Here is a 17,251-nt window from a genome sequence, read left to right as displayed (position 1 = left end):
CCTGTGCAGTCAGACTAGCATCCCAGGCGTATGGGCACCAAATGCGCGCGTGATGTTTGATGGAAGACAATGGGAGACTACTAGAGTAAGGCGATCCTCCTGCTCTCCTAGCCACCAATCATTCTCCAATTTCCTAGCCCTCCCGGAGGCACACCTTCTAATGGCAAGTCTGGAACTGGGCGGGGCTGCTGCACGTCCTCTTCCCTCTGGTTCACTAACTACGCCTCTGTCCCCGCCCTCTCTCCGCCCCTCCAGAAGGGTGACCGGGCCTCCTCCGCTGGGTTGTGGCTCGGACAGGATGGCGGCAGCGACACCAACACAGACACCGGCTCCCGAGGCCAGCGGCTTGGGAATGGACGCGCGACTGGACCAGGAGACCGCGCAGTGGCTACGCTGGGACCGGGTAAGGGCCGATCTCCGGCTCTTGGGTTCCCTGGAGCTGTGACGTTCGGGGTAGGAAGCCGGGCCCAGCTTCCTTCCTTCCCTGCCCCGCCACACAGAGCCTGATCGGCATAAACTGTGGCGGGACTGAGACAGCTGTGTGGCTCGCCCGGCTGCTAGACCGGGTAGAGGAGCGAGGTGGGAAGGGGTGAACGTAGAGGGACTGGGGCCCAGGGTAGTACACGCACAAAAAGATTTCTGAAGTTCTATGACAGCCTGAGCATCCTCATCCATTCAGAATCCGCTCTGTCCCGCCTTTTCAGGACCCGGACTTCTCCACTGTTCAGACTACCTTTCCTGATTACATGGTTACTAAAGGGTCCTTGATGGACCAGGCTGACCGGGAGTTTTCTAGAGGAAAGGTGACAGGATACGCTTTGGTTCCAGATGCGTCTTTCCCCTGTAACTCTGTCTTATGGCTGAAGCAGTCAGGCGACCAGCTCCAGACATCACTTCCTTAGCCCTCTACAAGTTCTCTCTGACCTGTGCTTTTGTGTGCCTTGCTGCTTCCTCACAATGTTCCTCTTGCCTGTGTTCTGCTGACTTTATTTCTCTTCTCGTTACTTCTGTGTGAACTTATTAGGCCTTTCCCGTCACCCAAGTGCAATTTATTTAATTCAAATATTCGCTCTAGACTGCCCTGTCTTTTCATTCCCATCTCTTACTGGGATTGGAAGAAACAAACCAGCAACCCCCTTACTGGTTTGTTTGTGTGTTTGTTTGTTTGTTTAAAGTCTATCAGTGTCCAGAGCTGACTTCAGAAGGTGACACCCTTGCAGATCCACTGAACTGGTGTTCAGGGAAGGGCCTATGCTATATTTTAAAGCATTACCTTGAGATTATTGTTAAACATTGAGTCTTTCATTTTAATTGTGCATTGGCCTCCGAAAATTATGTAGCTGGTGCTGTGTGTCTCTGCTGCCTTCCATGGTGCACAGCATTATATAGTATTATACTACATGTCTATGGTAGATCCCTGAAACATTTATTGACTGGATAGAGGCGGCAAGGCTCAGCAGAGGCCATTTCCCCACTGAAAAGTCAGGCCTTCCTGTTTCCAGGATGCCAGTGCCAGCTCCTCATTGTGGTTTTTGTTTTGTTTTTCCTGGACAGTTAAAGCATTCCAGGATGTACAAGGGAAGGAAACTGTTTCTGATAACTTAGTAACTTGCATTGTGTGGCCTTCCCTAATGCCTGAGTTAAGAAACCTGATAGTCAGGCTACCATACCACTTGACTAAGTGAGTGGGGAAAGAACTGCTTTGCTCAGACTCTGAGATGGTTTTATCCTTCCTGATTGGAAAGGTGTCAGAGCTGTTCCTGTCATAGTGGCTAGGAAGTAGAGAATGTGGGAATACAGTAAGCCATTGTGGAAATATATCATCCTGTAACAAGTCCCAGTAACCTTGATCCTCCAACTAGCTCCCAGTTCCCACCTTTTGTCAGCTTCTCATAATCCCAGTACATTATGGGTCCATCAAAGGAGGGACCCTTTGATTCTATCAGAGCCTGGGATCTTGGTCCTCAGAAGGTACTTCACAGATGCACTCAGAAGTAAACAGAAAATATAATTACTACAGAACATGGAATCTCTTGGAAAAGTACCTCCATGAGGTAGAGGTGGAAGGAAATTGTACTTTTCTCCTTTGGAGAGGCTTCATTGTTAATTTCCCAATCGTATGGTTGTGTCTGCGTTCATGTGCTTGTGTGGGTACCTGTGTGCATATTCATGCAGAGGCCAGAGGCTGAGGTCAAGTATCTTCCTCAGTCACTCTGCCTTAGTAAGGGTTTCCATTACAGTAAAGAGACACCATGACCAAAACAACTCTTACAAAGGACATTTAACTGGGGCTGGCTTACAGTTTCAGAGGTTCAGTCCATTCTCCCCATACCAGGAAGCATGGCAGCATTCAGGCAGTCATGGTGCTGGAGAAGGAGCTAAGAGTTCTACATCTTGTTCTGAAGGCAAATAGGAGAAGCTGTCTTCCAGGCAGCTAGGAGGAAAGTCTCTCAAAGCCCACCTCCACAGTGACACACTTCCTCCAACAAGGCCACGCCTCCTAATAGTGCCACTCCCTGGGCCAAGCCTATTCAAACCACCTTATTTTTTTTAAGACAGGGTCTCTCTCGTTGAATGTGGAGCTGACAGGCTAAACTGACTGACACTGTTTGTCTACCTCCAGAATTAGATGTACAGATAAACTGTGCTTGGCTAGGCTTGTTAGTGTATGCTGGGGATGCGAGGTCGGGTCTTAAAGCTTGCATAGCAAGCACTTTACTGGTAGAGTTGACTTTAGTCCATCTAAGTTACTTTAACTGGAGATGGACTCCTCTCTGGGAAGAACCCACCATTCATTCTTCAGGGAAGCTCCCACCAGCCAAAAGCACTGTTATTGTTGGCAAGGACCCTGGCTGTGCTCTCTGCAAGACTACTGTGTTCCCTCCCCTGTGCCTCCCTCTGCTGTCAGTTTCCATCACTCCCAGGTCTGACCCTTATCTCTACTGCTCTCTTCTTGACTTTTCTTTATCTCTTTGCTTTGTTCTCTCAGGCTGCTGAGTCTTTTCTAGCATCCAAGGCCAATTAAGACTTTTGAAATCTACTGTAGCCCTCAGAGAAGCCCTGGATATTGGGTGTGGCCAGGAAGTCTGTGTTGTCTCAGCCACTCAGCAGATGTCTGTTGAGCTCCTTTTGTATGCCAGCTGTGAGCCTTGCCTTAGGGCACCTGACAGTGTAATGGGTAAGATGGTTCTCTTCAGTTGGAATCTAGCATTTTTTTTAATCAAAAGGTTGGTCTGGGTTCCTGTTGAAACTGGAACAATCTGGAACCATAGGCTAGATCCAGGAAGCCAAGGTTTTATTGCAACCACATTTCAAAGTTTACGGGGCCTTATCAAGCCCAGTGTTCATTTTATCAAATGATGACTACAAGTACTCCACTCCAGCATTCCCTCAACTCTTAATGTAAAAGTCCATGTGGGGTTAGGTAATTCTACAATCTTCACATCTCTTCCAATCGTTATGTGAAGAAAACAAGGCCATGTAAAATGTTCTTAAGTGATTCATGCTCTTATCTGTTTGCAATTCATGTAATAGAAAAGGCACTAGGATAATATTAATGTTCCTCATGCAGTTTGAGCAAGCCATTCAATTTCTGTAGTGTAAAATACTACCAAAGTCATCAGCTATTATTGGCCTGACTTGGAGTCATTGAAACATGACCAGATACGAAGGAAACACTTTGCAAAAACTATAAAGCATGACAAAAGTAAGGCTTTCATGAAACTGTCTGACCCTGGGAAAGTTTGAGGACCTTAGGGAAGGAGATGAACATCACAACTCAGTGTCAGACAAAGGCAAAGTAATTTAAAACCTTGAAAATTATTCAAGAGAGGTGCTAGCTGGTTCCCCTTTACAGATGGGGAAACTAGGTACTTTATAGCCCTCTCAAGCATAGGATTGGGAAGTAAATGATCTGAGACCTCCCTGAGTATGTTAGATGTCTGTTTCTAAAACAGCATCTTGTTCATTTTCTCTATTACCTCAGTTAGAAAGAGAACATGACTCGCATCATACTATCAAATTCCTGTTCAAAAACACCAGAAAATGTAAAAGCCCATATTATTTATTTAGGTTTTTCATAGAGGTTAGGGGTGTGTGTGTGTGTGTGTGTGTGTGTGTGTGTGTGTGTGTTTTGAGGGTGTGGTCTACCTTGTGGATTTTCTGTCATTCTCTTAACCAAGCTGTGCCTGGTATACCCATGTCTGTCTTTCAGAATCCTTTAACTTCAGAGTCAGTGAAGCAGCTCCTTGCTGAGGGTAATAAAGAAGAACTAGAGAAATGCTTTGGGGCCCGGATGGAGTTTGGCACAGCTGGTCTTCGAGCTCCTATGGGAGCAGGAATTTCTCGAATGAATGACCTGACTATCATCCAGACCACACAGGTGCCACAAATTTGTCATTGCTGGTTCCTCCTGGTATATCTCCCTGAGTCCTGGGGATCTGATAGACTTAATTTGTTTTAGTTATGGATATGTCTTTGACTCTGACCAAATAAAGAAAGTACCCACCATTTAATCTATAAATGAGACTTGTGCAGTCCTTATTTAAAATTCATTAGCTTTCTATCCACCTAGCCAGCCATGGAACAAATTTATCGAATGCCCACTGTGTGCCAGGCATAGTGAATTGATATGACAAAGACAGATTCCCTTGTGGAGATTTTGTTCTTATACAGACCCATTGACTAAAGCAATGGTAGGGGGTATGAATAAATGAATATGCCAGCCAGAAGCTGTGTTGGCATTTATAAATGAACTGTGACTCAAACAAAGTAACTAGTAAGTAAGTAACTAGTCCCCACCCTATTCTGTCTGTCTAAAGAGAAGGTCAGTGTCACCTGGTGGGGGTATATATTGCTGTGGCCATATTTGGATAATCCAATTTCTCATACCTACACTGAGCCACCTGTCACCACATCTAGATGTGCCAGCCATGGTCTGCAGGTCATTAGGTCTGAACATGAGTCGGCCTTGCTCTTTGTGTTCCCACCTATAAGATGGAAATTCTGAGCAAGTTGGTCAAGACCTGGAGATGTTAAATTCAGCACAGCCTGAGTTAGAGTAGACGGTCCCAAAAAGCTGTTTTCTTCTAACTGTTCAGTCTGCATGTGGATCCTATGAACGTGAGTAAAATATAATTTTGGGCTGATTCTTACATCATACATATAAAATATGTGCTTTTAATCCCTGGGCTACTTTCAGGGATTTTGCAGGTACCTGGAAAAGCAGTTCAGTGACCTCAAGCAGAGGGGCGTGGTGATCAGCTTCGATGGGAGAGCTCACCCTGCCAGTGGAGGCAGCAGCAGAAGGTATTTAGGTTTTGGGAGTGGGGTGGGGGTGGGGGCTTTGGGATGGAACCTGGAGACATTTTTTCAGAAAAAGGATTTTTCATAATTTCTTTTATACTTTTATTTTGAGTCATCATTTATTTCAATAGTTTGATGTGAATTATTTGAGTATGTTGTGTGTGTGTGCACACACGCTTGTGCACGTATGGGTGCAGGCACTCAGAGAGGCCAGAGACGCTAGGTCCCATCTAGCTGGGGTTACAGGCAGTTGCAAGCCTTTGTAAGAATAGTACAGATTTGTAACCACTCACCCATCTCTCCAGCCACTTGATTTTTTTCTTTAATGACTTGACTTTAAACCCATAATTAGCTGTTAAAAGTAATGGTAGGGCTGGGCAAGCCCAGCACTGGGGAAGCAGAGGCAGGCAGATCTCTGTGACTTCGAGGCCAGCCTGGTCTACAAAGAAAGTTCCAGGACAGCCAGGGCTACACAGAGAAACCCTGAGTTGAACTGCTCCCTGTCCCCAAGAAAAGACGGGATAGCCTGGGCCTTTAATCCCAGCACTCAGGAAACAGAATGGGAGGACTTCTTGAGTTCAAGGGCAGCCTGGGCTACACAGCAAGTTCTAAGACAGCCAGGGATACACAGAGAGACCTTGCCTCAAAAAAAAAAAAAACCCAAAAAACAACAAACAAACAAAAATGATGGGGGAAAATGGTCCAAACTGTCCTCTCCTGTGCCTCCACGTAACTCCTCCCTGCTATTTATGGGCGTCATTGCCTCCTCCTTTCCTGACAGATGCCTTTCTCAGGGTGAGCTTTGTGACAGTTTCAGACCAAGACTCCGGTTCAGTTGCAGGCATGTGATGCTGAAGTAGTTGCCCCAGACAACACTGTTTAAGGACAGCTCTTGTGGACTGGAGAGAAGGCTCAGAGGTTAAGAGCACTGACTGCTCTTCCAGAGGGCCTGAGTTCAATTCCCAGCAACTAGATGGTGGCTCACAACCATGTACAATGGGATTTGATGCCCTCTTCTGGAGTGTCTGACAGCTACAGTGTACCCATAAATAAAATAATATAAATCTTAAAAAACAAAACAAAACAAAACAAAAAACCCAGTTCTTTCTCTGATCATGGAGCTGTGGTATTTGCTGGAAGTGACCAGAATTTACCAATTCTTTTTGGGTTTGTGACTCCTGCCTTTGCTATGCACACACACACACACACACACACACACACACACACACACCTTATATTTAAATAAAACAACACCTAGTCAGAGTCCGTATGAGGTGTGTACTGAATTGTGACAGTGATCTGGGCTCCTAAGCCTCTACATAGCAACACATGATGTCTCTGCAGCTGGACCATTCTTTGTGGTGGGGGACTGTCCTATTAGTGTAAGGGGTTTAGTAGTACTCTACCCATGAATTCCCATTAATTGTCAGCAGCACAAACCCTCCCCCAAGCATGACAACTGACTATGCTTCCACATCAAAAATCCTTGAGAAGGACAGATGAGCCGAAACGGGAACCACTGACATAGACCCAGATGGACAGAGTTGAAAGACTTTAAGGCAAGGCAAGCCTGGCTTACATGCTCAGTGGTCTTGGACATGTGGCAAGGTGACCTCAGGCCTTTATCCTAAACAAAAGAGGGGAGGAGAGGACCCCAGCAGTCTCAGCTTTAGTGTTCTTCCTCTTTCTCTCCTTTTTTTTTTTTTTTTTTTTCGGAGCTGGGGACCGAACCCAGGGCCTTGCGCTTGCTAGGCAAGCACTCTACCACTGAGCTAAATCCCCAACCCGTTCTTCCTCTTTCTGTCACTACAGATTGCAGGCATGTCGGAAGAGGCCAGGGCTGCAATTCTGTTAGTGGAGGGTTTGCCTAGCACGAAAGAAGCCCTGGGTTCCATCCCACCATGTTTGTTCATTGTTTCTCACTGCCATGGGAAAGCTCTGACCCCAACTCTCCTTTTTTGTCCCTGTTTCTACATTTCTAGGTTTGCCCGGCTGGCTGCGACTGCATTTATCAGCCAAGGGGTTCCTGTGCACCTCTTCTCTGATATAACTCCAACCCCCTTTGTGGTAAGTAACCATTTCCCTTCTAACTACTTGTCAGAGGGCTGCAGCATGTAGCCTACAGTTGATGCCAATGAATGCTTAGTTTATGGGTTAAGGATATAAAAGACTAGCAACAGTAACCGTTAATAAAATGGACCAGTTGCAGCAGTACCCTGCCATGAAGTTATATGAGTGTGGGTCCTGCTGAAAGAGCTAAGACACATACTATCTTCCTGGACCACTAGTAACTGAAACAGAACAAGACAAAACCACAGGCAAGGGGTTGCATGATGCTGCATGATGCTTGGATGGGACGTGAGACGCTGAACAGCATGTTATGATATTGGGTGATAAAGGGGGATGAATGGCTCCAAACAAGTACAGTTGGCATCTCCATTCTGTTTAATCATTGTTAAGAATCATCTCTTGCTCTGCTTAGCCTTACACAGTGTCACACCTGAAACTCTGTGCTGGAATCATGATCACTGCCTCGCATAATCCAAAGCAGGACAATGGCTATAAGGTACCTCCCCCAACCCCATCCCCCACATACACGCTCTCTCCTCGCTATTTGGGAGTGAGTGCTCTGCATCCTGAACCTGCTAAATGCATTCCTGGCTTCTCTAGGTCTACTGGGACAACGGAGCTCAAATCATCTCACCTCATGATCGAGGCATTTCTCAGGCTATTGAGGAAAATCTAGAGCCCTGGCCTCAGGCTTGGGACGAGTCTTTGATTGACAGTAGTTCCCTTCTTCACAATCCCAGCACATCCATCAGTAATGACTACTTTGAAGACCTCAAAAAATACTGTTTTCACAGGTAACTAGAATGTGGCTTCACTTCAGCTAATGCGACTCAGCCGAATTCTATCAATGTTTGGTTTTTGATTTGATCCCTTCTACCTGGTGCGTACGCTGTAGCTACATGTGTATGGGACAGCAATAGAACTGGCCACTTTTTCTTGAAGGAACCGGTATCAAACCTCAGGGCTTTGCTGGCTACCTAGAGCCTGACTTCACCCCTCAGTCGTGCTATCCTAGTATCCAAGCAGCACAAGTGACTGGTCGTGAAGCCACACTGAGGTGGCTTTATTTACAGAAGCAGTTAGCCAATGCACAGTGGGCTCTAGTTTGAAGTGTTGTAAACTTACACATATACATTTGTAGCTGTGTCTATTTATATGCTTGTCTGGATACAACTATATGAATATATGTGTATTAAAAAATACGTTCAGGGCTGGGAAGATGGTTTCATGTGCAAGCGCACTTACTATGTAAGTGTGGGGACTTGAGTTCTAATCCCTGGTATGCATGTATGGTCGTACGGTGGGTGCTATGGCGCCTGTTTGTTCAGCCTGGGGTAAACTTGGTAGTCACAGTCAGGTACTGAGTGGGAGGGTTTACTGCTTATTGCCTCTCTGAAACTGAAATTCAGTTTCTGGTTGTCTGGTGCTGTGCTCATTATATAACCTGGGCGTGGCTACTCCAGTGCAGAGTAGACTCCAATCCCATCTAAGTGAAAAACCACACTGGCTTAGGGTCTCCCTGGACCATGGGATAGAGATCTGAGTTTCCAGGTCCCTGGATTTTTTTTTTTCCTTTACAAAAGAAAGCTCTAAAATAAGGGTTATCCTTTTCCTCCCGCTGGTACGAGTTGCAAACAAGATTCACCTGTGAGCTTTTCCTCGGCCCTCTCTGTCAGTTTCACAAACACGGAGAGTTGACGGGTGTTCATTTGTTTTGTGTCACTGTAAGTAGCATGGGAAAATGACAGTTACTTGCGTGTGTAAAATAACCCTCCTGTATAATATAGCACATGCATCCACAAGGTTGAGGGTGATCAGCAAGCGGCCCTCCGAGAACATAAGAGTGTTGGTATCCCCACCTGCAGCCTGTGGTAATAACATGGGACCCCACGTTCAAGCTTGTGCTCCACTTATCAGATTCATCACCCCCCCAATTGTTAGAAAAGCATAAAATCTCACTTTTATTTATACCCTTAGTTAGGAAAAACTTTTTTCATGTTTATTTGATCTATATTTATTGTTTCTGTGTATCAGCTTGTCTTTTGAATTTAGCAAACTTCTCTATTTAGAAAAAACATAAGTCTTGTTTCTTTCAAGTGTCTACTCTCCCTGTTGTTAACTTTCACATTTTTTAATTGAAACTTTTTTTGGAAGCTTTTAAACAATTTCATTAATATGTAGTTGTCTTTTAATTCTTGGTTTCTGGGTTTTATTCAGACTTTTTTTTTTTTTTTTTGGTTCTTTTTTTCGGAGCTGGGGACCGAACCCAGGGCCTTGCGCTTCCTAGGCAAGCGCTCTGCCACTGAGCCAAATCCCCAACCCCTATTCAGACTTTAAAAAGACTTTATACCAAGATTATAAGAAAAATAAATTCTGCTCTTTGAACTTTTGTGTTGGCATTCGGTGATAACGAGTCTCTCAAGTCATCAGTGCTCCTGTGTGGATGGCATAGCTTAGGTCTCTGAAAAGCTCACAGCTGTGCCAGCCACACACACTGACGCATCTTTCTCCCAGTCTTAAATGCCCCAGTGCATGGTATTTCCTAAACCCTGCCCTCTGGAGCGACTTCTTTACTTCTGTTGCCGTTTTCCGTTTTGTCTTACTCTAGGACTGTGAACAGGGAGAGCCAGGTGAAGTTTGTGCACACATCCGTCCATGGCGTGGGTCATGAGTTTGTGCAGTCGGCATTCAAAGCTTTCGATCTCAATCCTCCTGAAGCTGTCCCCCAACAGAAAGATCCAGATCCCGAGTTTCCAACTGTCAAGTACCCAAATCCTGAGGAGGGTAAAGGTGTCTTGGTAACCTACTTTTATTAAATAATGGGCTCTACCTTTTAAACTTTAAACCACTCTCAAGTACATTGTGTTTTTATTGTGCTGGGAAAAAAATGAACTATATCTCTGTAAGTATGTATGTTGGATGATCACTTATTCCTTTTTTTTTAAAATATATTTGCTTTTATTTCTATGAGTACACTATAGCTGACTTCAGACACACCAGAAGAGGATATCAGATCCCATTACAGATGGTTGTGAGCCACCATGTGGTTGCTGGGAATTGAACTCAGGACCTCTGGAAGAGCAGCCAGTGCTTCTAGCCAATGACACATCTATCTCTCCAGCCCCGGTCACTAATTTCTTAAAGGAACTTTCAAACTTGACATCTTGCATGCAGATATAAGAGCTAAAGTAAAAACTATGCTCTAAATTAGATTAGATATTCGTTGACAGTTCCTCTATTGCCAAGAAGTAAGGCTACAGAATGGAGAGGTCTTTCATGTTTTAATTTTCTACTCTCTTGTTAAAGAGTGTTATTGTGGCTCACATACCATTTCAAACGTTAGATAATAATGATACTGTAAGAGTTGGTTTGCCTAGAAATACCAGTCCAGCCACAAGGCTGCCACCACTCTGTGTGGTCAGTGGAACTCTCAGTATCTGACCTACAACTCAGGAAGATGAAATATAATCTGGCTAAGCGAACCCAGCTCCAGGAAGGAGAGAAAAAAATAAAAAGAAACAGAAAACAAAACAACGACAACAACCCCCACCCCGCAGTCCCAATTTGGGGAAAGGCCTTTTTAGCTCGTAAGAATTTGCAAATCTTGGGGTTGGGGATTTAGCTCAGTGGTAGAGCGCTTGCCTAGCAATAGCAAGGCCCTGGGTTCGGTCCCCAGCTCCGAAAAAAGAAAAAAAGAAAAAAAATTGCAAATTTTAAGGACTACGGTGTGCTCCGTGTTTCCCTTAAGTAATCTTTTATTTTCTGAACTTATTTTTCAGACTTTATCTTTCGAGCTAGCTGACAAAATCAAGGCCAAAATTGTCTTAGCCAATGACCCAGATGCCGACAGACTTGCTGTGGCCGAGAAGCAAGACAGGTGAAATTAACTTTGTTTGTCTGTGTCATGAAAACTATACAGACCGCCATCTTTAGCAATACCGTGTTTGCGGGGAGGCAGAGTCTAAGTGGGACGCCTTCCGTTTAATTATTTTTGTTTTTACAACAAAACCTCTGGTGGATTCCTCTCACAGGACAATTGACTGATCCTAAGGGCTGGGCGATCGCGTGTGCCGGGGCTGGACACGACTCTTTGTGACACCCTCCCTTTATGATTGAACTTAGTACATGAAGGCTTCCATGCTCAATAAGGCAAAGTCCTTTGCACGATGCTGGCTTTTCAGTTCAGTGTCTGCCAGTGAGTGGATTTAATAAAGCACCAGACCTCCAGGGCAGCATTGAATGTAGGGGGAACAGACAGGCAGCCATGTAATGCTTAAGACAAGTATTACCATGTGGTCTAGGCAAAGGAAAATAAATGCGTGGTACAGTTCCAAACTCCAGCCTTTGCCAAAGACGGAAATCGACGGGTCCCGTGTCATCCCTGGGATGCTAACTGTAGACCGTCTTCAAAGATGTTATGTTTGTCTGGAAGCATTGGCTGATAAGATGTTTGTGATGTTGTAGGTCCACTTCAACCCAGTTAATTATTTTTTCTTATTTATTTATTTATTTATTTATTTATTTATTTATGTTTTTTTGAGACTGGGTTTCTCTGTGGTGCAATCCTGGCTGTCCTAGAACTCACTTTGTAGACCAGGCTGGCCGTGAACTCACAGAGATCTGCCTGCCTCTGCCTCCCAAGGGTGAGTGTGAGCAGGCTGAGCTCAGCCCAGTAATTTAAAGGCAGGAACACTTTTATAGGAAGCACGTCCACCGAGCTTCTTTTGCCTAGCTCCGGGACTTGTGTGCCGTCCTAAAGTTTGCTGAGACAAAGCCCTGTTGCCTTGCAGTGGTGAGTGGAGAGTGTTCTCCGGCAATGAGCTGGGGGCCCTGCTGGGATGGTGGCTCTTCACTTCCTGGAAAGAAAAGAACCAAGGTCAAAGTAACCTCAAAGATACATACATGTTGTCCAGCACCGTTTCCTCCAAAATCCTGCGGGCCATAGCCTTAAAGGAGGGCTTTCATTTCGAGGTAAGGTGTTTGGGGGACTTGGGCTTCTCTGCTCCCCAAGAATTCTACCCGCTTCTTTCACTTTTCCTGTTAGATTTTGGGACAGGGTTTTATATAGCCCAGGCTGGCCTTGAACTTCATATGTAGCCCAGGCTGGCCTTGAACTTCATATGTAGCCCAGGCTGGCCTTGAACTTCATATGTAGCCAAGGATGACCTTGACCTTCTGATCCCTCAACTTGTGCCTGCCCACTGCTAGGATTTTAGGCACATCCACCACACCCAGCACAACATCCACCACACCAGTGTGGTGCTAGGGATCTGAGGGCTAGGCAAGCTCTCTCTACCAATTGAGCATCATCCCCCTGCCTCAAAACATTTCTTTTCTCTTTTGTGTTATCCGTTTAGGAAACATTAACTGGCTTCAAGTGGATGGGAAACAGAGCCAAACAGCTAATAGACCAGGGGAAGACCGTCCTATTTGCATTTGAAGAAGCTATTGGTAAGAAGCATAATAAGGTTCACAGTGTGTGTGTGTGTGTGTGTGTGTGTGTGTGTGTGTGTGTGTGTGTGTACTTTAAACAATTATTATGTATACATAATAACAAATGAGATCAATATTTGAATTTGAGCTCAACAAATCCCAATAAAAAAAGTGGTAACCAGCCATTTTGGTTACCCACCTCTTTTTGTCTTCCCTTTATTCTCCTGACTCCCCACTTCCTTCCCCTGTCTCCTCACAGGCTTGGGTCAGGTTCCTGTTCACACCAGACTCTCCCATATGTCTCTGCCTCTGGCTATGTTTTCTCTTACATCTACAATGAGCCTTCTCCCCCACTATCCCTAGAAGTGGTCATGGCCTTCCTTTCTTCTTTCTTCCTTTCATTTACTGATAAAAGTCTAATGGTGTCCACGCTGAGAGTGCCCAGGGAACAGAAGGCAGTTCTGTGGCCTCATGTTGTCACAGTCACGTGGCCTCATGTTGTCACAGTCACGGACATAGGAAAGAACATTGAAAGTGTAACCACAATCACTGCAAAGCCCTTATCCTAAACTACCAGTCAGTATACATTAGAGGAAAGGGAAGCCAGGTGTGAGCACAAGACATTCTGTTGTTCATGCAAATGCATGCATAGCTGTTACCTTAGTAAAAACTATCACCCACTTTCCGTTCTGCATCCTCCTTAAAGTGAAGAGACACTTGTTAAATTTAACCAACTCACTACAGAGGGATGGTATAGCCACTGCCTCTCAGCAGTCAGAGTTTCAGAGTTATCTTGCCTTGGCTTTTGTTAAGGAGACATTGTTTATCAATTACTAATTATAAATGTTACTTGGTGATTCTGAATTATATGATAATGACCAGCAGCTCCAATTAGTGACCACACAAAAGAGGGTAGGGCCAGCCAGTCAAGATAATCTACTAACAGCCAAGTACCACCAGGCCTCGGAAGAGAAAGAGGCAGAGAGGGTGACTGGAGCAAGGAGAGCCACGTGTATCTGGGCTGGAGCTGTTAGGATGAATCTAGTCAATGAACACCATTTGCCAGCAGGGTAAAGCTCCACACAGGTCATTCAATGTGGATTTCCTTAAGGTTCCTATATGGAAGGCACTGGGCTACATTGGTTTGTTTTTGAGGCACGAGGGTACATAACCCAGAACTCCTGGTTTCTTGCCTCCGTCTCCCAAATGCTAGAATTACAGGCATGCATACCATTCAGCTCTGTGTGAGCTGATCACACTGTGGTTTACTGGGGGCTCGAACCCAGGACCTTCAGTGTGTAAAGCAGATACAATTCGCATTATGGCATGGAGTCACAAAGTTCCCAAATGCAGAGATAAGTGAAAAATTTGTGTGTGTGCTCCATACCAAACCCTAACATGCAATAGCCAGCAGGCCTGCACTCACGTGGCCCGATCTAATGCTGTAATGAAACCCACCCTGTGTGTCTACTGCTTTCTCTGCAGGATATATGTGCTGTCCTTTCGTTCTGGACAAGGATGGTGTCAGTGCTGCTGTTATAAGTGCAGAGCTCGTAAGCTTTCTAGCCACCAAGAATTTGTCTTTATCTCTGCAGCTAAAGGCCATCTATTTGGAGTAAGTGTTTACGAGCTATCGAAGGAATATGGGTCATATTTCAAGTGCTCTTACTCGGGTGACATGTCCTGTTTCTTAGGAAGGTGAAGACCACCTTTCCCATTTGTCACCACTAATTAGTAACAACCATTTGCATCCTAACACCTGAGAAGGTTGTGCAAACGACTGGGTGGAAGAGTGTGAATTTAAGTACTCGGTGTCATAGCTAGATTAGATTTTGGGGTCAGTGTTCACAGCAAGAACCGAACTCTGCTTGTGTGATGATGCGGAAGCTGTAGAGATGACAGGAACTGGAACCGTGCAGCATGGCTGTGCTCTGTAAAGCCCTAACAGCTCTGTAAAGGCTGATGGAGGGCACATTATTGATTCGTATTCTCGCTGTGTGTGCATGACATTCAGCTTCCGTTCCGTAGGCGCTGTCCATCTTATTGACACTCTTCTGTCCTTAGCCCGGAGTTTGACAAGTAGGCGTGGCTGGCTGACATCAAGCCCCAGGCATCTGCCTGTGTCTGTCTCCCTGGTACTGGCTCTACAAGCACACACCTCCATATCCATCTTTTTATCTGGCTTCTAGGAATTTCTCAGGTTCTTGTGCTTTTAAGGCAAGCACTTTACTGACTGAGCCATCTCTTCTGCCCTGGACCTCTTTTTCATCTTCTTTTAAAATTCATTCACCTTTATTTTGTGCATATGGGTGTTTTAAGGCTGTATGTCTCTGTACACCATGTGTATATACCTGTTGCCTGCAAAGGTCAGAAAAGGTCATCGGATCCACAGAAATTGGCGTGATGTGTATGAAACTGCAGATGTTTGTGAATCGTGAACCATGAGGGTGCTGAGAATCGAACCTGAGTCCTCTGGAAGAGTGGCTCATGCTATTAGTCACTGAACTATCTCTTCAACTCCTTTACGCTTTTTTCTTTTTAACATTTATTTATTATGCGAATATGTATGTATATATGTTGTATATTTGTGAGTGGGCGCACACATGGATGTACAAATGTTGTGTGTATATATATGAGTGGGTGCACACATGGAAGTCAGAGGGACAACTGAGGAATTGTTTTTCTCCTTCTACTATGTGTGTTCTGGGGATCAGCTCAGGTTGTTACGTGTGGCAGCAAGCACCCTTACCCACTGAACCATCTCGCCAGCCCAGCTTCTTCTTTACGGTTACTTTATCCTTCTGAAGTTGGTTAGGGCTCCCGTTTCACCTACTGTAGAATGAGCTAGTTGGTATACACACCTTACGAACACTCTGCAGAATTTTTGTGGCTCACTCCGCTTACATTTATGGTTCCTTTTTCTAGGTACGGCTATCATATTACCACAGCTTCATATTTTATCTGCCATGATCAAGGCACGATTCAGAAATTATTTGAAAACCTGAGAAACTATGATGGGAAGAATAAGTATCCCAAAACTTGCGGCAAGTTTGAAATCTCTGCTGTCAGAGACCTTACAACTGGCTATGACAGTAATCAACCTGATAAAAAGGCTGTAAGTCACGTTTACCTCTCTCTGTTCACCAGGCCTGCCATGTGATCAGACTCATTTATTCACATGGTTGATTGAAAATTCAGGCTGGAGGTGGACAGCTCAGGGGTGCTTGCCAACACATGACCAGACCTTGGTTTAGGCTCCTAGTGTCAAAAAAGAATAAAGAAAGAAAATAAGATACGTGGAAAAACTAGAAACCATGGGCTAGAAATGCAAGTGCTCTCCCAAGTCTTCTGATGATGAATGGCGTCCCAAGCCAGCCTCTCACATGCAAGGTAATTGTGACTCAGAAGGGCAATGACTGGTGAGGGTCCAGGTGGAGGAGAAGCCTTTTGACTCTGGACCCAGCTTTTCCTTTTCACCAGAACATGTCACTCCAGACAGTATCTGAGTCACACACACCGAGAGAATGAGTGACTAACCCAGTATTAACTGGGCCCGATGACACATACCAGTAAGTCTTTAAATCCCTGCACTTGGGGAACCAAGGCAGGAGCATCGTAAGTATGAGTTTGAGGTCAGCTTGGGTTATATTATGACATCCTGTCAAAGCAAACACCATTGAAAGCCATTCTTGAGTTTCTCATTAAGTAGGTCTGGGATTAGAATCAAGAATTTGCATATCTAATAAAATTCAAGATGACTGGTCTACTCTGGGAGAACCACTGCTGAGTGGCTCTCTGGTGAGTTTGCCCTATCCTCTGACTGCAGGAGGCCTAAATGTTTGCATTAGGATCTCCCTTAGAGCCAGAGGTAGCAGAAGTGTAGGGCTGGCTATGCCCAGTTTAGGAGGAGAGCAGGAATAGCCCGAGGAGTTATTAGATATCTTCCTTAATATTTACCTTTTGGTATTTTGTTTCAAGTTTTGCATATGAACAGAATAAACTTATAAAGATAAATGGTATTAAAAGGGTTATAGTGAAGTATGACACCTTATTGTCATACTGAACCAACCACCTTTTCTCTCAATTGTTTCTCTTGCTATTTGCTGTGGAACTTTTTTCTGTCTCGTGGAGATAAAGAATCCATGCATATACTTCCTACATGCAGGAGCCCCTGCCTGGCCTCATGAATCGCCTCTGAGCCTTGATTATGATGGTTAATTACGACCAGGGCCTGTGCTGCTTCTTCAGACGCCTTCCCCACTCTACGTAAAAAGTTACATTCCTAAGCCAGTTAAGGTTACTTGATTTGTTTATGTTTGTATCTTGGTTGTCTGGATTTTTATGCCAAATGTCACTAGTCCTTCCAATAGCTCTCGGTGGCATTGTTCCCTGCTCCTGGGTCTCAGCTATGATGCAGCGTCCGTCTGTGTCCATTGGCCTCCCT

At 44.9% G+C, this 17,251-nt stretch overlaps 1 protein-coding gene across 2 annotated transcripts in view; it reads left to right on the top strand.

The window, feature by feature from the left end:
- Positions 1-228: 228 nt before the first annotated feature.
- The window catches only part of Pgm2 (phosphoglucomutase 2), a 33,532-nt gene continuing 16,509 nt past the window's right edge, over positions 229-17,251 (top strand). The window contains exons 1-13 of one of the 2 annotated variants that reach the window (XM_087582521.1): positions 254-403; positions 2,990-3,178; positions 4,214-4,381; positions 5,201-5,307; positions 7,287-7,371; positions 7,787-7,870; positions 7,975-8,168; positions 9,983-10,172; positions 11,154-11,251; positions 12,165-12,345; positions 12,732-12,825; positions 14,293-14,422; positions 15,733-15,922. In XM_087582521.1, coding sequence (XP_087438647.1) covers positions 4,295-4,381; positions 5,201-5,307; positions 7,287-7,371; positions 7,787-7,870; positions 7,975-8,168; positions 9,983-10,172; positions 11,154-11,251; positions 12,165-12,345; positions 12,732-12,825; positions 14,293-14,422; positions 15,733-15,922 — 1,440 coding nt within the window. In that variant the 5' untranslated portion in view covers positions 254-403; positions 2,990-3,178; positions 4,214-4,294. 2 annotated transcript variants of the gene reach the window in all.

Source organism: Rattus norvegicus, chromosome 14 (assembly GCF_021556685.1).
Source record: "Rattus norvegicus strain SHRSP/BbbUtx chromosome 14, alternate assembly SHRSP_T2T, whole genome shotgun sequence".
In the NCBI taxonomy this organism is placed as follows: Eukaryota; Metazoa; Chordata; class Mammalia; order Rodentia; family Muridae; genus Rattus; species Rattus norvegicus.
This window is presented reverse-complemented; position numbering and strand designations above follow the sequence as displayed.